The 19,225-nt window shown below is 33.8% G+C and overlaps 3 protein-coding genes across 3 annotated transcripts; all 3 read left to right on the top strand.

The window, feature by feature from the left end:
- Positions 1 to 1,417: 1,417 nt before the first annotated feature.
- LOC113060942 (sorting nexin-6-like) lies at positions 1,418 to 11,302 on the top strand. Its single transcript, XM_026230209.1, has 14 exons — positions 1,418 to 1,483; positions 1,622 to 1,672; positions 3,097 to 3,201; positions 3,316 to 3,426; positions 4,563 to 4,684; positions 4,769 to 4,892; positions 5,185 to 5,280; positions 6,005 to 6,110; positions 6,428 to 6,503; positions 6,812 to 6,851; positions 7,730 to 7,816; positions 8,132 to 8,291; positions 10,290 to 10,375; positions 10,461 to 11,302. The coding sequence occupies exons 1-14, from the start codon at positions 1,478 to 1,480 to the stop codon at positions 10,512 to 10,514; spliced, it is 1,224 nt and encodes a 407-aa protein (XP_026085994.1). The 5' UTR covers positions 1,418 to 1,477; the 3' UTR covers positions 10,515 to 11,302.
- A 312-nt stretch (positions 11,303 to 11,614) lies between these two features.
- On the top strand, positions 11,615 to 14,490 carry LOC113060943 (E2F-associated phosphoprotein-like). Its single transcript, XM_026230211.1, has 6 exons — positions 11,615 to 11,769; positions 12,239 to 12,423; positions 12,498 to 12,605; positions 13,445 to 13,559; positions 13,642 to 13,767; positions 13,845 to 14,490. Exons 1-6 carry the CDS (start codon positions 11,699 to 11,701, stop codon positions 14,161 to 14,163), a joined length of 924 nt encoding a protein of 307 aa, XP_026085996.1. The 5' UTR covers positions 11,615 to 11,698; the 3' UTR covers positions 14,164 to 14,490.
- A 1,796-nt stretch (positions 14,491 to 16,286) lies between these two features.
- Positions 16,287 to 18,475, top strand: LOC113060941 (serine palmitoyltransferase small subunit A). Its single transcript, XM_026230208.1, has 2 exons — positions 16,287 to 16,522; positions 17,514 to 18,475. Exons 1-2 carry the CDS (start codon positions 16,420 to 16,422, stop codon positions 17,615 to 17,617), a joined length of 207 nt encoding a protein of 68 aa, XP_026085993.1. The 5' UTR covers positions 16,287 to 16,419; the 3' UTR covers positions 17,618 to 18,475.
- The last annotated feature ends 750 nt before the right edge of the window (positions 18,476 to 19,225 follow it).

Here is a 19,225-nt window from a genome sequence, read left to right as displayed (position 1 = left end):
GAAAAGAAAAACTATTATGTACTGTATATGGTCAGACACAATTAAATGAATAGGCATAAATTACAAATATGCAAGGAATTAAATGCACCTATTACTTGCGATTAATTTGAGGTTGTTTGATTTTATAAATGTAAATATGCCCTGGCTTTAATCTTATAATGATAACACCGCCAAGAAGATGAACTGCAGTGTGGTATAGCATAGATTATTATTCTGTTATCTGGATTCTTGTCATGAAAATAATTATCCAATAGTGCTTGATTATTTCAAACTCATCTGGCTTGAAATATCTAATTAGTGGGGTGTTTGAGTAATAACAGCATCACGCGCCACCAGCAGGTGAAGATCAGCAGCTGTTCTCTCCGTGACTGAAGTGAGTTTGTCGTCCTCTAGTGGTGAATAATCACATCAACACACAATCACGAACCCTGTACTATACAGACTTTGTTAGTGAATGTTTCAATCATAAGTCTGTTTTGAAGTTTGCTATATAAGCTATTTATAACTCGCTTCTTATGCACTTAGACATAATAATAATGATAATAATAATAATAATAATAATAATAATAATGTATTTTATTTATTCACATAGTAAGGAATATATACATTAATATAATATGTCTTATTACTAATAAATAAAATACATGTATATGTACATAAAAATATAGGAAACATAATAAGAAAATTAAAAAGAAACTTAACCTAAATATAATATAATATAATACATTTATAACAGCAATCGAATAATAATAATATAAATGTAATTAAACATTATATATTTTATTAATATATTTACAAAGTGCTTTACAAAAAAATATGTTACAAATATACATTACATTACAATGATTAGATTACATGAATAAAACAAATATATAATAATACAATAAAATATTCAAATGAATATATAATAATAATAATAACAATAATATAAAAGCTATTTATTTTATTCATATAATAAAATCAGTAAAAGTTTTGCTTATATACAAGTGTAGAGACAAATATACAAAATATCTGAATAATAAAATACCAAGAAAATAAGAGTAAATCCAAACCTATTATATAAATATAATAGAATAATATAATTAACATACAGATTTCAATCTAGTAATTGAAAGTAATAATAAAACAACAACAAAGACAATGAAAATAATAATAATAATAATAATAATAATAATAATAACAATAATAATGAACATTATTTGATTAATATAATAAAAAAAAAAACGTTTACAAAACTGATTTACAATGAATATTTTTAGCCTGTATACGTGCAAGACGACAACAACAAAAATAAGAGTAAAGCCAAATAAATAAATAATACTAATAATAATAATAATAATATCTAAAATGCTAAATCTAAAAAATCTAATAAATGGTGCAAACCTTTGCTTGAACACTCGAAGCTCCGCCTCTCAGAGCTCGTGCCTCAGTGACGTCACACACTCCGCCACATTCACACACTCCACCCGCAGCAGCCATGATGGTGGGTGCTTTTTTTCTCTCCCTCCCTCCACCCTTAACATTTACACCTCCAATCCTCCGATGCGTCGAGTAATAGCGAGCATCTGTCGTGTTTACATTCCGACCGTTCGTTCTGATCTCTCTGTGTATCTCTCCACAGCAAGAAGGGCTGGACGACGGGCCCGATTTCCTCTCGGAGGAGGACAGAGGAGTAAGTTTTTTTTTCTTCTGTCCTCATTTCTGCTCTCTCTCTGTCCACCTGCCGTGTGCTGTGCATGTTTGTTGTGTGTGTGTGTGTGGTCAGAGGACGTGTGTATTACTGCTGGTGTCACTGTGGCCCTGTGTGTGTGTCATATTTGAGTCCGTCTGTTCACTTCCTCCTGACAAACCCTATGTATGCACAAAATCTCTAGTGTTATGACAAAACCAGAAACTAGGACAAGAATCCACAAATCCTGTCATGCCATGAACAATCACCTCATCTAGCTGGTTAAATAACCCTGTAAAAGTTAAAGAATAAGCGAACAGTGTGTCATCGAGCTGTGCAAAATATGTAGTCAATGTTACTTTTTACATAATTATGTGACTAATTCTTATCTGTACAAATTTGAAACAATGTTGCTTTATACTGTAACATCAAATGAAGCAATGTTGCTGTGTTTAGTTGTTACAGTGTTGTTGTAATGGGAGGTATTTTATTTAGATACATCTGACAGTAATGACTGTACTGTAGCCGTACCATGGTACTTTAATGTACACCATGCTACTGTACACAGTACTAAAAGTATTTTTAAGAATACCCTGTTACTTCTATGGCATATTCTCAGTTTTGTAGAGAATGTAGAAAAACTGGGTTTTGAAAAACGTTTAGAATTAAAATAATGTTGCATTGCATTATTATAACATTTACCATAATAACCATAGTTTCTGCCGAAGTGTATTTACTACAAATTTTGTTGCTGTAATATTTTTTTTTTTTGCAGTTTAATGATATAATATAAAAAAAAATCTCATTAATTAATTCTATAATATTATAGAATATAATATTACAATATTGTTAGGTAAAAGCTGTTAGCCTGAATGCACTGTAAGTCGCTTTGGATAAAAGCGTCTGCTAAATGCATAAATTTAAATAAGTTAAATTTGTATTTTTAAAATTATAATAATAGCCTAACATTTCAGTACAATACTTGTTTGTTTTAAATGTAATATTTATTATATGTATATTAACTTTTTTTGTTGTTGAGTATTTTAGGTTAAATGCATATATTTGCGAATATTAAGAGAATGTGTATATTTAAAAAAAAAAAAATTATATATATATATATATATATATATATATATATATATATATATATATATATTCATCATTGTAAACTGTTGAAAGTACAAATATTCCATGTTGCCTTGAGAAAAAATGTTGCTGCAGTCCTTGTCTTCTACTTAAGCGCAACAATATCTATTATAATATGTTATATGTTTTGTCATTAGATGAAACAAACTTTCTGTGTAATATTCAAAAGCGAAAGCCGTATAGTTGCAGTAGACTCCATCTCCTGTGATCCTCACTGTTTGAGCTATTGATGGTTTTAAATGACACTGTATGTGTTGAATTATTTTTTTATTAATTAACAGCCAAGGGCAGTGAATGTGGATCTTCAAACCGATGCAACACTACAGGTGGACATCTCAGATGCTCTGAGCGAGAGAGACAAGGTCAAGTTCACCGTCCATACAAAGGTACCCAGCATCAGTGAAAGGAAAAAAAACTAGCAGTATTGTGTGTTTGTGTCTCCTTATCCACATATCGGTTACTGCATTAATTTATTAAGTGATGATTTATGTTTTTTCCAGAGCACTCTACCTAATTTCAAGCAGAATGAATTTTCAGTGGTCCGACAGCATGAAGAATTTATCTGGCTCCACGACTCGTTTGTGGAAAATGAAGAATACGCAGGTTATATTGTAAGTACTGTTTATTGTATTATCGTATGGTTTAATTAGTGATGTAACAGAATGTTTGCCTGTTAATCGCTGGCCAGTTGTTTGCAATTATGCTAGTAACGTCATTCTTTAATTTGCTTTTGAACTGCATGGGTCGTACTCTCATTTAAACACTACTTCATTGTGTGTGTTTGAGAGCAAACGTTCCAGTCAGTCTTGCCAAGGCTGAAATCATTGCTTAATGTGCTTTTATAGGCCTGGTGCACATGACAAGGTCTGTTGTAGCTTGACGAATCTCATTTTGTTGTAGTTCAGGTGCAAGATAAAAAAAAAAAAAAGGGAAATTATCTTTGGTGCAGTTTCCATTGTGGATGTATTGGTTGAAACTATTATTAAGCTAGAAGAGTAAAATGACTAAATTGATGTTTTATATGCTTCATTACTTTTCCATGCCATATTCATTTTGTTTAAACATTTGCAGTCAGTAAGATTGTATTTTTTATTTTTAAGAAATTAATACTTTTTTTTTTTACAGCAAGGAATGTTTATGATGTTAAAAAATGCTAATTTCAATTAAATGCTGTTCTTTTAAACTTCCTATGCCTTAGAGACTTTTTTTTTAAATCATGGATTCTACTAAGATATTAAACTGTTTTCAACATTGATGATGATAAGAAAGCAGCTAATCAGCATATTAAAATGATTTCTGAAGAATCATGTGACACTGAAGACTGGCATAATGATTGTAAAAATTCAGCTTTGCATCACAGGAATAAATTACATTTTACAATACATTCAATTAGAAAACTGGTATTTTGAATAGTAAAAATATTTCACAATATATTATTATAATATCCATCATTTTCAGCATCAAGTAAGTCTTTTTCTATCTGATTTAATATAGTTTCATCAGGGATGCTCCAATTAATACTCAACAAAGAAAGGATCCTGGCACTGACTGCCATTTACAATATCATCAAAGCAGGCCTGAACTATTTATAGCTCTTTGCAGTGTGAGCGATTGCATTTTTCATTCAGTGAATGATGATATTATAAATCCCAGAGTCTCATTACCAACTCTGCTCTAAAGGCAAACCGAAACTCTTTTGGGAGTCATAATGCCGATTGATTAGCTACCATAAAGACTTTCTCTGTAGATCCCCCCTGCTCCTCCGAGACCGGATTTCGATGCATCACGGGAGAAGCTTCAGAAGCTGGGTGAAGGTGAAGGATCTATGACCAAGGAGGAGTTCACCAAGATGAAACAGGAGCTGGAGGCGTGAGTTGACCGTCTTCCTTTATGATTGTTAGTGCAGTGCTAGTTGCATGACTTCATTATTAATAATATGAAAATGTGTTGTAGTGAATATCTGGCCATCTTCAAGAAGACTGTGGCAATGCATGAGGTCTTTTTGTGCCGTGTTGCAGCCCACCCCGTCCTGCGCAAAGACTTGAACTTTCATGTTTTCTTAGAGTACAACCAAGACGTAAGTGTGCCATTTTTAACATTTATTGTTCTAAAATGTTTGGAAATTGTAAGTACAAGTACAATAAGTGTTATTACCTTTATGTGTTTTTATTATGCATGTTATTATTTACTATATTTTAACCATAGTTTTTTTAAGGCAATGAATCGTGTATATATTAAATATTTGATAATGAAAATAACTGTTGTTTTATTTTCTGCAGTGAATTAAAAATATTAAATATTACCTAATATGTCTCCTATATATATAAAGAGCATTTAATTGTTCATTTACCCTACACTTGTAATTACAGCTGAGTGTACGAGGGAAAAACAAGAAGGAAAAGCTGGAGGATTTCTTCAAGAACGTGGTGAAGTCTGCAGATGGGGTTCTTGTGGCTGGAGTAAAGGTCAGTTCAGTCTGAGGCCTTCTTCCCAAATCATGTGACTGTTTTATGTGACTCTACTTTAGAAGTTAGGGGGTGGAGAGAGGCCACGACGACTAAGAAATGATTTACTTTGGCTTGAGCTGCTTTGTGTTTAGCTGTGGGTCGAATGATGGTTTATGACTCCCTGGTGAACGCTTCACTAGTGGTTGAATGCACAGTGGCCAAAACCAAAAACAGTCAAAAATACATTATGGTTCAAATGTTTGGGGTCATAAGAAGTATCTTATGCTCATCCAGGTTACATTGTGTTGTTCAAAAATACAGTATAAAAAGAAATCTATTTTTTATATATATATATATATATATATATATATATAATTTTTTTTTTACTATTTTTAAACAACACAATGTAACCGAGATGGGCATAAGAGATAAATAAACAGTTCAAAATAACAGGATTAATTTGAAATACAAATCTTTTGTAACATTATAAATATTATCTTTACTGTCATTTTTGATTAATTTAATGTGTCCTTGCTGAAAAAACATTAATTTCTTAAAATAAAATAAAAATCCTAGTGACTCCAAACTATTGAACAGCAGTTTACATTGTAGTAAAGTTGCCAGAAAACATCCATTTCATCATGTTTCTCAACATTCATTCATCTCTTCATGAGAATATTTTTGCATTTTACTAAACAGTCTATTTATTTCGTTATTTATTGATAATTTTTTTTTATCACAGGACGTTGATGATTTCTTTGAACATGAGAAGACATTCCTTTTAGAGTACCACAACCGTGTCAAAGACGCGTCTGCCAAATCTGATCGAAAGATCAGATCTCACAAAAGTAAGCTTCTCTGTTCTTTATCTTATTTTTATGGGTGAATGCGTCACATTTATAAATGCTTCTGGGTCACATAGGGCTGCAAGAGAAATGGACATGGATTCAGAAATATGTTTTGGTCATTCACATCATTTTTTTGCATCAAGTGTCTTTCCAATTCCGAGCCAAATGTTTGGTCTTTTGCATATGTGCCGTGAGTCTTATTGGCACAACACTGATGAGCAGAATGCTGTGAAACAGTGTTAAGTGCCGTACCATTGAATGTGTGAAACACTGACAGCGTTTCCTCATGTAGAGATCTAACAGGACATGTGTTTCAGATGCGGCGGATGATATCAACAGAATCGCCTCCACGCTGTACACCTTAGGAACCCAGGACTCCACAGATCTGTGCAAGTACGACAGTGATTTCCCATGGAGCTCGGAAAGGGAATGTTTCAGGGGCTGTTCACACTGAATGCGTTTTTCCACTCCACTCCACTACTTTTGCATTGTTTTCCATGTAAACATTTCTGTTGCACTCACTTCTCATGACTGTGTGACAATCTAAAAACACGCCGTTCAAGTTTAAAAAAGTAAAACTTTTTTTTTTTTGTACCTTGCATTTTTAAAGCAAAAATGTGTGAATGGCCCCTTAGTCTTTTTAGATTGGTTAATGGAGTCAAGTGCTTAACTTGCTTTTCGTTTCGTTCCCTCCTAAACAGATTTTTCTTGAAAGTATCAGAGCTTTTTGAGAAAACACGGGTAAGCATTTCCAGTTTCATAGTAATATTAACATGGATGCATTATAAATAATTTAGTGTTGTCTTAAGTTTAATCCTTAATTTTAAAAATCATATAACATTTAAAACCTTATGACATAATATGAATAAGAACTATTCATTACATTTTATAAGATAAAATATAGTTAAACTATGATCTTTATTAATTTCTATTAATCTACTATTATTAATTAACACAGTGCAATTAATGTGATTTTTAACCAATATAATTTTGATTGGTACATACTGAAATTAACATTAACTCAGATTAATAAATGTCATAGCAGAAATATTCATAGTTATTAATCAGTGATATTTTAGTTTTATTTACATACTATATAGAATGTATATTTGTATTCATATTTTAATTATATTTTAGTTTTAGTTACATGCTTTTGTCATTTTTATTCATTATTTATTTGTTTTATATTTAGCTTTATTTTTAATTCAGTTTTTTTTCCATTTTTGTTTAATATTTAAGATTAAGTTTAGATACAGAAAACCATTTTTAATGGTATTAATGATAACAACAAAATATTTAAGATTCTGCATTATTACTTGTTCACTAATCAAATGTACATTTGTTACATAAAGGTTTTGTTCATTTGTTTTTAATCATGTATATTTAATAATAATAATAAATTGTTCTTCAAATTTCTAATCTAAAAAGTGTATAAGAAGATTACAGTTTTTAAACACTTTTGTGACTACCTTACTCTCTAAGGTGTAGAGAAGTTCATTTGTTCATTGGTTATGTCTAACCTCAGCAGTTTTTTTTTCTCAAAAGAGAAGGCAGAATGTGATGAATCAGAGAGTTGGGGGCTTTAGAGTCACTCACCTCTTCCTCTGTTTCCTGTGCAGAAAATTGAAGCGCGTGTGGCGGCGGATGAGGATTTGAAACTTGCCGACTTGTTGAAGTACTACCTCAGAGAGTCACAAGCTGCTAAGGTAGAGATGTGTGGTCAGCATGTTGAACTGGCAGCTGGTCATTAGAGGACTTTCCTTCCGGCATTAGTGAGTGATTTGTTGCTGTAGCCCTGGGATTCAATGTAATTAAGCAACAGAAGTGATTCTGACTTGACTGTCTGAGGCAGAACAGTGTCCACTTGGAGTATAAGATTCAGTTTAATACAGTATTGACTGTTTGTTGCAGAGGATTGGTCTTCTGCTATTCATAGTTTCTGCTTCTTGGCCCCGTTTAAAACACTTTTTTTAGATTATGTGTGTTTTCTTTCTTTGTTAACTGCATTATCTCTTCCACAGGACCTGCTGTACAGACGAGGAAGAGCATTAGTTGATTATGAGAACGCTAATAAAGGTCTGGACAAAGCCCGAGCTAAAAACAAGGACGTCCTACAAGCAGAAACCACGCAGCAAGTGTGCTGTCAGAAGTTTGAGAAAATCTCTGAATCTGCAAAACAAGGTAATTCATATGTATTATTCAAACAGTGACTTCAGTACAAGACTACTTGATATCGTTCCCCAATCAGACGCAATGTAATAAAAGTTGTTCTTCCTTGTAAACTGGCACAGCCAATTGCCATTGGTTGAATGCTTGGTTTTAGTAGGCGTCACACTTGTTGGCTCCGCCCACTGTTATGTCATTGGTCCAAAATCCGACTCCACAGATCTGATCCGTTCTGATTGTCTCATTTCACACTAGGGCTGAATAATCAAAATAAAACTAAAATAAACCTAAATTAAGATATTGCTCAATGCTGTTATCAAATTGCTACTATAAAAAGCTACTATTGCTATTATGAAAGGCCATGTTTTAATTAAAGGGGTCATATGATGCGTTTCGAGTTTTCCGTTCTCTTTGGAGTGTTACAAGCTGTTTGTGAATAGATAAGATCCATAAAGTTGCAAAGACTAAAGTCTCAATCCCAAAGAGATATTCTATTTAAACATTAAGACTCATCCACACCCTCCTCAAACACCTCGTTTAAACACGCCCCCCATGTCTGCTTCACTTTGTGGGAAGATTTGCATAACACCACCCATATGTTTACACTAAGAATGAAGGTGTAACTTTGATTTTCGCTGTAGTATTGTTGTTGCCGCCGCCATGTCGTGGAGACACTGTTTCGTTGTGAAAGCGAAAATACTTTGTTTGGTCTTCCAAAAGAGGACACAACTAGAAATCAGTGGTTAAGTTGTATTTACAACACTGTTCCAGAACAGTTCAACCCAAATATTCTGATGTGCGCAGCATTTTTACGGGAAAAGTTTCCTGGTCCTGGTAGTAGAATATAATGCCGGCTGATTTGACTCTCAGTCTGTAAGTATACGTTTTCATATTTAAAGAATTTACCACTGATGATTCAAACGCGAGTTTTCAGCAGTGTAGATTAGCACTTGTTGTTTGTCATGTCTCCAAACACAAATGCAGACATGGTTTTATGTTTGTGCCACGTTGCAACACAACTCGTAAAAAGACTAATTTTGTCCCAACTGGATGCAACAAATACCTCGTTTATAATATTGAGTTTAATTGTTTTTGTTTTTCTCATCACACCCGGACACAACATCACAGTATGTTAAGGGGCGTATCATTTCCATCACACGCTTGAGGCACTCTGCCAATAACAATACACTGGATAGCTTGCTAATCAGAGCACACCTTGCTTTTCAGAACGATGAACTTAAAAACAAAATCAATGCATTTCAGAAGGCGGGGCATAGAGGAGCAGCAATGATGTACAGTATGTGGAAAATAATGTTATTATTTTTTTTTTACCTAAAACCATGTAAACACATTGCATTACACATAAAAGCGTCTGCTGAGTAACTAAATGTTAATGTAAATACACAAAATAATGTTCTTTTTTTAGAAACATCATATGACCCCTTTAAATAAATATATGCAAAGCATATTTTGCGAAGCATGTGAGCTTCTCGGAGACTAAATACGTCACAAGAGATAAGTCTGTCATTTTCACTGCAATATCCAGTTATAACACCTTGATTAAACATTACAAGGTCAGAACAATTTTTTTTTTTATGAAATAAATGCATGGCTGAAATGTTCAATTAGATGTATAACATGCATTTAGAAAAATAAGAAGCAGAAATTTCATTTCTTACTGACTTACTGATGATTCTTTGAGGTTTTCTGCTTGATGGTTGAACATTTGAAAATTATTTGTGTAGTAACTGTATAACTGTAAAATTTTATACTGTATATCTTTATTATTATTATATTTTTTTAAAAAGTATTTTACGGAGATGTATCACAACAATAATATTTCTTTAATATTTTTATTTAGTAATCTGCCTTTTTTTCTCAGAAAGATCCATTTTCTTTTTAATGTGTTATATTGCTTTTGACCTCAGATGGCTCTTGGGAGTCACTTTGGATAAAAGCACTAAATTTCTTTTAGTTTTGCTCACTAAATATTAATGCTTGTGTTCCATTCAGAACTGATAGATTTCAAGACACGGCGAGTAGCAGCGTTCAGAAAGAACTTGGTGGAACTGGCCGAGCTGGAACTGAAACATGCCAAGGTTTTCACTCACTTCATACTCCGACTCTTCAGTGATGTCAAACTCATGTATTGTTTGTTCATGATATGCTCCGATCTCTCTCCAGGGGAATCTACAGTTGCTGCAGAGCTGTCTGGGGGTCCTGAAAGGGGACACTTAGGTCCTCAAGCCAGGTTCTCCATATAGGGCTTTCCCTGCTTTGGTCTCGTCTTCATTCGGAAGATGGAGGAGAGAACATACCTGGGGTCAGTTTGTCTAAAGAGACGTCTGTACTTACCACCACCAGAGACACCATACTCCCTCCACAACCCCCCTAAAGTGAGGCAGTCCACTGTGGAAGATCACCTGATCCACACCGCACAACATATACGAGTTCTTCATTTAATCACACATTTTTAACTTTTCATTGTTAATTGTTTTCGCTACATCATTCTGGTTTCGGCAGTTTTTGTCCCGTTTGTTTGGTTTCGCTTGGTTCTGTTTTCCCTGTTGTAAATCTTCAAATTTAGTTTTGGTGATCTGTGTGTGGATGCTGCTCCGATATCTTGTTCGAGTTGAGCTGATTGTTATTACAATTAAAGTGTATGGTCACTCAAAGCCTTGTACATGTGTTAGTTTTCATCGTATAGCTATGGATCATCGTAATGGACTCATTTTCTGCAAAGCCGTGTATTCCTTTTTTCTTTCCTGACAAATAATGCTTCAGTATGTTTGCCTTAAAATGTAGTTTCATATGACAATGTAAAAAAAAGAAAAGAAAAAAAAACATACATGGATGCATTTTTTTCCCCTAGATTTTTTAAGTGCACTGTATATGAATGTTTCTTTTTCACAATATGTGACCAAAGCTTCCATTTATTCAGATGGAGGAATGCTGAGATAAACGCTGATAACAATGAGAAAATGACCATGAAAATAACAAAAATAAATGATGCTGTTTACTTTAAATGAGATTTTTTTTTATGTCAACAGAAAAACTAATTATTTGAATTAATGGACACATTAAATAAAGGCTGTGTTCGCTTCCTGCCAATATACTTTTTTATCTTATACACTGGGATTTCTTTAATACAATCCAGCTGCCACAGTTTGGGAGACCTTTAAACCGTCTTTGTTTATTAAATCTGAAAATGACATCAAAATACATTTACACAAGCTGTAACCGCAATCATGGTGAAATGATATAATTAGTTAACGTTAGTTTTTTTTTTTTTTTTTGGCTTTTATTTTGACAGCTTTATTTTGAAGTCAAAAAGCGTGACCCAGAAATACTTTATAACTTGCTTTCCGGTGCTAAAGCAAAACGTGTTATATTTTTCTGGTGTTTTACTCTAAATAAGAACAATGAATCGACAAGATGATTATGATTCATATGAGATTGAAGAGCCAAGCGACGAGGAAAGAGCCGAAAGCAGGTAAATAACAGAAAACATTCTCTCTTGCAAACATATAAACAAACAAATGTGAACACCAGCAGCTAACGTTAGATGAGCCGACGTAGTTGTATTTTATATATGCCTTATGCATGTTAGAAATACATTGGTGTTGGCATGCATGGTTATTTAATAGCATTTCCCTCGAGTTGTAAACATGAGCATCATAAATGCTCTTCAGGGGTCAGAATGAGACCGTGTTTTCAAGTAAATTCTTCCACATGTACAGTACATGCATACATAGAATTGAAATTGCATTACTCACAGACCCTTGGTGCATACAGATAACACTAACAGCAGAGGCTAAACATATAGATGAAATAAAAAATACAACTATACAAAAAAATACAGTTAAATAAAGCATGGCAGATATAGTGCAAACCAGTGAAGTGAACAAACAGTGCAGATAACTTTTAGTGCAAAAAAAAAAAAGCTTTCTCCTTGTCTTCAGCTCTGAGGATGAGCTGGATATTCTTCTTAATGGGACCCCAGACCAGAAGAAGAAGCTGATCCGAGAGTATCTGACGGGGGAGAGCGAGTCCTCCAGCGGGGATGAGTTTGAGAAGGAGATGGAGGCAGAGCTCAGCAGCACCATGAAGAGCCTGGAGGGCCGCTGGACAGCATCTTCAGCTCCAGGTTTCACAAACCCATTTAAAATGGAACTGTAACAGTAAATGAACTCAAATATTAATTCAACATTTCATGTACAGGTCAAATATCTGGGAGCGGTGATGCCACTTCCACAGTAGACAAGCAACAGGTTCAGGAGTATGACAGCATTTACTTCGACTCCGACTCGGATGAAGAAGGCAAAGCTGGTAAATACTCAACAAGCAAAAATATTTTATTGTTCTTTATTTGCATTCTGTACTGTACATCAAGAGTTGCTAATATTGTTAAGTTTTGAGATCACAAATGACAAAATAATGTTTTGATTCAAAGATTTTCAAAAACGGAAACAATCAAAGTTAGAATTACAAAAAGTTTGGTTTAAAACAACTAATGATATTTATCCATGTGGTACATTTTTAAAAGGTGGTGTTATTTTGACATTTTTTTTTTTTTTTTTCTGAGTATCTTTTCTACAGTTAAATTATTGTTAAGTGCTTTTTGCGACATAATGGATGAGTTGTTATTTGCAAACAGTCTAATAGGCTGCATGATTTGTTAATCACATTAAGTTTTTTTTTATGCAAAAAAAAAAAAAAATGCGGGGCTGAATTTTTTAAAAGTGAAGTTTTATTTACAGTGGGAAAATATGTAATTGATCCCCTGCTGATTTTATAAGTCATTTTCATTGTCATTTCATTTTTATGGTAGGTTTATTTGAATGTTTAGAGACAGAATACCAACCAAAAATCCTGGAAAAAAATTAATTCTATAAAGGTTAGAAATTGATTTGCATTTCAGTGAGTGAAATAAGTATTTGATGCCCAAGCAAAACATGACTTTGTATTTGGTAACCCTCTAATTTATGTATATATATGTAAACACACACGCATATGTGTGTGTGTGTATAATCTTTTTTTTTCATTCAGTGTTTGCTGGATTTATTGTTCTTGTGTATAACAAAAATGAGGTAAAGAGGAGTAATAAATGGTAGATAATTTGTTAATGTGATTTTTTTTTTTATTTTTATTTTTTTGTGCCATATCAGGCAGCTCTCAGGGACCGAGGAGGAAGCAGCGCTCTGTTCTCACAAATGATGAGCTGTTATACGACCCAGATGAGGATGATCGCGACCAGGCTTGGGTGGATGCAAAACGAAAAGAGTAAGCTTTTGTGACTAAAAAATGTAAGTTCTAACAAGTGGTTGTGACATTTAGAGCTCATTTCCATTTTTTTTTGATGCAGATACAGAAATCAGAGGCGGCTGCCACCATCAGCGAACAGAAGAAACAAACCACACGCTATCCCAAGCAGTGACGCTGTCCTCAACTGTCCGGCCTGTATGACCACCTTATGTCTGGACTGTCAGAGGTATGGTCACAGTCAGTGTAAGATTCTGTCAAGATTATAAAAAAATCTTATTTATAAAACGTCTTCTCAACCCACAGGCATGAGAAATATCAGACGCAGTACAGAGCCATGTTTGTGATGAACTGCACAGTCAACAAAGAGGAAGTCCTGCGCTATAAAACCGCAAATAAGAGAAAGCAGAACCGGCACAGAAAGAAGGCACGTCAGGAGTCCACGTCCACATCCACAGAGGTTGAAATGGAGTCAAGTGCAGGTCTGACTGATGCACGCTTGGCAGGAATGGATGAAGAAGAGATGTATCACCCAGTCAAGTGCACAGAATGCTCCACTGAAGTGGCAGTGTATGATAAAGATGAGGTGTATCATTTCTTCAACATCCTAGCAAGTCACTGCTAAGAACATTTACTGGACTTAAAGTCCAAACCACACTTTTTGGTTTGGTTTAATGTTGTGCATCGCCAGGCAAGTTTCCTGTAAAGTGCACATAGAGAAAGATAAAGTTTTTTGGGGAATGTGGCTAGACATGATTTTATTTATAAGGCTTTTATTTGATTTATATTCTGCTGTTGTAAAATGTAAACACTTTCATGTGATCCACTTCATGTTAATTACATTTCGTATTTGCATAAAAAGTTGTTCTAGTGCCTCAGATATGTTGTTCCCTTTTATTAAATTGTATTTTTTTTATACATAGTAAAGGGCATGGAATTGATTCAAAATGAACAGAAGTGTTTTTTTGTTTTTTTTTACACTGCTGGAAAAGCATTTAGCTGAACACTTATAATGTGATCTCAGTCTGAATGTTTTCATTTTGATTTTATAGAAAATTAATTTCCTAACAATTATGACGGCATCTTTGTGAAGTTTGTATGTCGTATGTTGTACAGTATTGTTCAAAATAATAGCAGTACAATGTGACTAACCAGAATAATCAAGGTTTTTAGTATATTTTTTATTGCTACGTGGCAAACAAGTTACCAGTAGGTTCAGTAGATTGTCAGAAAACAAACAAGACCCAGCATTCATGATATGCACGCTCTTAAGGCTGTGCAATTGGGCAATTAGTTGAAAGGGGTGTGTTCAAAAAAATAGCAGTGTCTACCTTTGACTGTACAAACTCAAAACTATTTTGTACAAAAAATAAAATTTTCTGGGATTTTGCAATCCTGTGAATCACTAAACTAATATTTAGTTGTATGACCACAGTTTTTTAAAACTGCTTGACATCTGTGTGGCATGGAGTCAACCAACTTGTGGCACCTCTCAGCTGTTATTCCACTCCATGATTCTTTAACAACATTCCACAATTCATTCACATTTCTTGGTTTTGCTTCAGAAACAGCATTTTTGATATCACCCCACAAGTTCTCAATTGGATTAAGGTCTGGAGATTGGGCTGGCCACTCCATAACATTAATTTTGTTGGTTTGGAACCAAGACTTTGCCCGTTTACTAGTGTGTTTTGGGTCATTGTCTTGTTGAAACAACCATTTCAAGGGCATGTCCTCTTCAGCATAGGGCAACATGACCTTTTCAAGTATTTTAACATATGCAAACTGATCCATGATCCCTGGTATGCGATAAATAGGCCCAACACCATAGTAGGAGAAACATGCCCATATCATGATGCTTGCACCTCCATGCTTCACTGTCTTCACTGTGTACTGTGGCTTGAATTCAGAGTTTGGGGGTCGTCTCACAAACTGCCTGTGGCCCTTGGACCCAAAAAGAACAATTTTACTCTCATCAGTCCACAAAATGTTCCTCCATTTCTCTTTAGGCCAGTTGATATGTTCTTTGGCAAATTGTAACCTCTTCTGCACATGCCTTTTTTTTAACAGAGGGACTTTGCAGGGGATTCTTGAAAATAGATTAGCTTCACACAGACGTCTTCTAACTGTCACAGTACTTACAGGTAACTCCAGACTGTCTTTGATCATTGGCTGAGCCTTTGCCATTCTGGTTATTCTTCTATCAATTTTGATGGTTGTCTTCCGTTTTCTTCCACGTCTCTCTGGTTTTGCTCTCCATTTTAAGGCATTGGAGATCATTTTAGCTGAACAGCCTATCATTTTTTGCACCTCTTTATAGGTTTTCCCCTCTCTAATCAACTTTTTAATCAAAGTACGCTGTTCTTCTGAACAATGTCTTGAACGACCCATTTTCCTCAGCTTTCAAATGCATGTTCAACAAGTGTTGGCTTCATCCTTAAATAGGGGCCACCTGATTCACACCTGTTTCTTCACAAAATTGATGACCTCAGTGATTGAATGCCACACTGCTATTTTTTTTGAACACACCCCTTTCAACTAATTCAACTAATTGCCCCATTGCACAGCCTTAAGAGCGTGCATATCATGAATGCTGGGTCTCATTTGTTTTCTGACAATCTACTGAACCTACTGGTAACTTGTTTGCCACGTAGCAATAAAAAAATATACGAAAAACCTTGATTATTCTGGTTAGTCACATTGTACTGCTATTATTTTGAACAATACTGTATGTTTCCAAGTTGTCGCTCTTTTTCGTCGGGACTTTTATTTTGTTACTCATTACTTCCCTCCATTTTTATTCTACTTTTATTCCACTTTTATTTTGTTTTGATGTGGACCGGAAAGGGAGCAGTGGGACCAACACGGACCGGGAGAAAATATGGCGTTAGGTGATGCCTGGAAACAGTTATCTTGGTTTTATTACCAATATTTGCTCGTAACGGCTCTCTATATGTTGGAGCCTTGGGAGAGAACTATCTTCAGTATCCTTTTTTTATATATAAAATAAATCGATTTTTATTTCTTAAGAAACAGCATTTGGGAGAATTCCTACCTCCACGGAAGGTATCAGGTTGTCTTATTATTCAAGTGTGTCGCACTCTTACCTGTATCGTGCGACTAACTAAATATTTGTATAATATATTTAAATGTTGTTTGTAACGTTACCTCAACGGATGAATGTATTTTCATCCAGCGTTGACTGTGAAGGCTGGTTTGCTGGTCGCAAATCTGTTGATTCGCATTAGTTGCTCTTTAAAGTTATGTTTGTACGAGTGACTCTATATTAATTCGGAAAAAATGAACTGTGGCTAGTTTTGAACAGAATGTGCCATGCAGCGTGCTTCTGGTGGGTATGTCGTTTAACATTTAAAATATTTGACAGATCGTGACCTGATTTTCAGAACTCCTGTAGAAAGAAGATCTTTAATTTGACTGTAACCTGATGCACTTGCTTCATTCATTTATTCAGCCTTTCTGTAGTGATGTGTGTGTGTTTGTGTATATATATATATGAATATTAATTTTATATATCAGAGTTTTGCTGTATTTGGAGCCACAAATAATCAATGTTTAACAAATACAGTATTTCTTAAAATGTATATATATATATATATATATATATTATTAGTCTGCTGTCTATTTTAAAGCTAAATGCCATAACTATTCACTAGATGTCAGTCATAATTTCCTTTCTGTGTTATTCAAGTATCACTGAGATGCTATTATATTTTTTTTTATTAATTGACTAAATTGTATTTTATTTTTATATTTTCTGTTTATATATATTATATGTCTATATAGTTATAATTAATTCTTATTTCAGTTCTAGTCCAACAAAACTTTTTTTTTATTATTATTTTTTTTTTTACAAATTTTATTTCCATTACGAAAAAAAAAACGTTTTTATGGTTTTAGTATCCTATAATAACTGTGTTTCCTTCTGCAAAATAATTTCCTTAATAAGCCTGTCAGATTCTCTCCTGGTCACAGTGGCAGCGATGGCCATCTACACCGGTTATGTGTTTATGCCTCAGCACATAATGGCCATATTACACTATTTTGAAGTGGTCCAGTGACGTCATCAGTCGTGACCATTGGGGGGGCTCGCGACCTCCACCTGGTGGCCGAAAAATGAACTGCTTTAGAACTATTCACTAGGATGTCTGTGATTGACTTCAAACGAGGACGTGTGTGTGTGTGTTGGTGACCGCCGCTGAGGAGTGTGTGATTAAGCCCTGGCTAATTATGTGTGAAGAGCACAGTGTGCAACTGCAAAAGCACATTCTGCCCTTGCTTGAAATACATCATTTTAAGACACTTTTTTTTTTTTTTAAATAATGCTTCTTGTTTATTTTCATGACAGTGGTTTATTCAGATGCTAAGTATTTTTTTGATCTAAATGTGTATATTTAATTGTATACATATTTGTAAAGTTTTATAGAGATTTATTTTGGCTGACCTGAAATGATTTGTTTGCTATAGTGGACTGATGAATTAGATATCTATTTTTATCAGACACTTGTGAGTCATGCAGTAAATAATTACCTGCGCTGATGTGATGTCATTGTTGATACTTCAGACCTGTTTGCTCAGAGAGAAAAAAACCTGCTTAAACTCTTTCTTGAATTGTTTGACATGACTGAGGCATGTAATCTGCACATGCTCAGTTAAATTATCTATTTTACTTTGTGTGAAAGTAAAACATATTTTGAGGTATGAAACTTTATTTTTTTTGGATAATTTTTTCTTTTTTCTTTAAAGTTTTGATGCATTTGACTGTAAATTTGTATGTATTTCATCAGTAGGTAAAATTAACCTGAATAACGTGCTATTATCTTGCCATTAGTTCAAGATTAAATCTTGAAGTTGTTTAATATTTTGTTGCTACATTATTATGATCAACATGATCCTGTAATAAAGATTTAATCCCTTTCAAATGATAAATGCATGTCTCCTTTGTGCTTTAAATATAATTCTGAACTAAAATATTTTATACTGTATACAGTCGTGGTCAGAAATATTGGCACCCTTGGTAAATATTATCAAAGAAGGCTATACAAATAAAGCTGCATTGTTAATAATTTTCATATTTTATAAAAAAATTATTTAACCTTTCAGTAAACTGAAATAATTGAAAATGGGGGAAAACCTCCTTATGAAATGTTTTTCTCAAAGACACATTTGACACAATTATTGGTACCCCTAGAAACTCTTATGAGTAAAATATCTGTGAAGTATATTCCCATTCATATCTACAAGTTTGAGCATAGCAGGGTGATTATGAAGATGAAATTATACCGCCATGGCTTCCTGTTCCTGTTATACAGCCATGGCTTCACAGAAATATAAATAGGTGGGAAAACAAAGGCCAAATTCACATTGAGAAAAACAAAACATATATATTTTCTGATGTACAGCAAACAATAATTGAGGTTCACAGATTAGAAAGTGACTTTAAAGAAAAGAGCTAAAGCAGTGCAAATTCCCATTTCCACCAAAATATTAATCAAACTAAAATAGTATGTAATTAAAACTACAGTTACCGAAAGGGAACTATGACTGATAAGTGTTTTAACATAATTTTAATTACATTTTCATAATTAATTTAATAAACTGAAACACTGGTAATTAAATTAATATTAAATATTAATATACGATTGATAATATACCTAAGTGTTACTGGA

The sequence above is a fragment of the Carassius auratus genome, chromosome 42 (assembly GCF_003368295.1).
Source record: "Carassius auratus strain Wakin chromosome 42, ASM336829v1, whole genome shotgun sequence".
Lineage (NCBI taxonomy): Eukaryota > Metazoa > Chordata > Actinopteri > Cypriniformes > Cyprinidae > Carassius > Carassius auratus.
The sequence above is the reverse complement of the archived record's forward strand: the minus strand, read 5'-3'. Positions and strand labels throughout refer to the sequence as shown.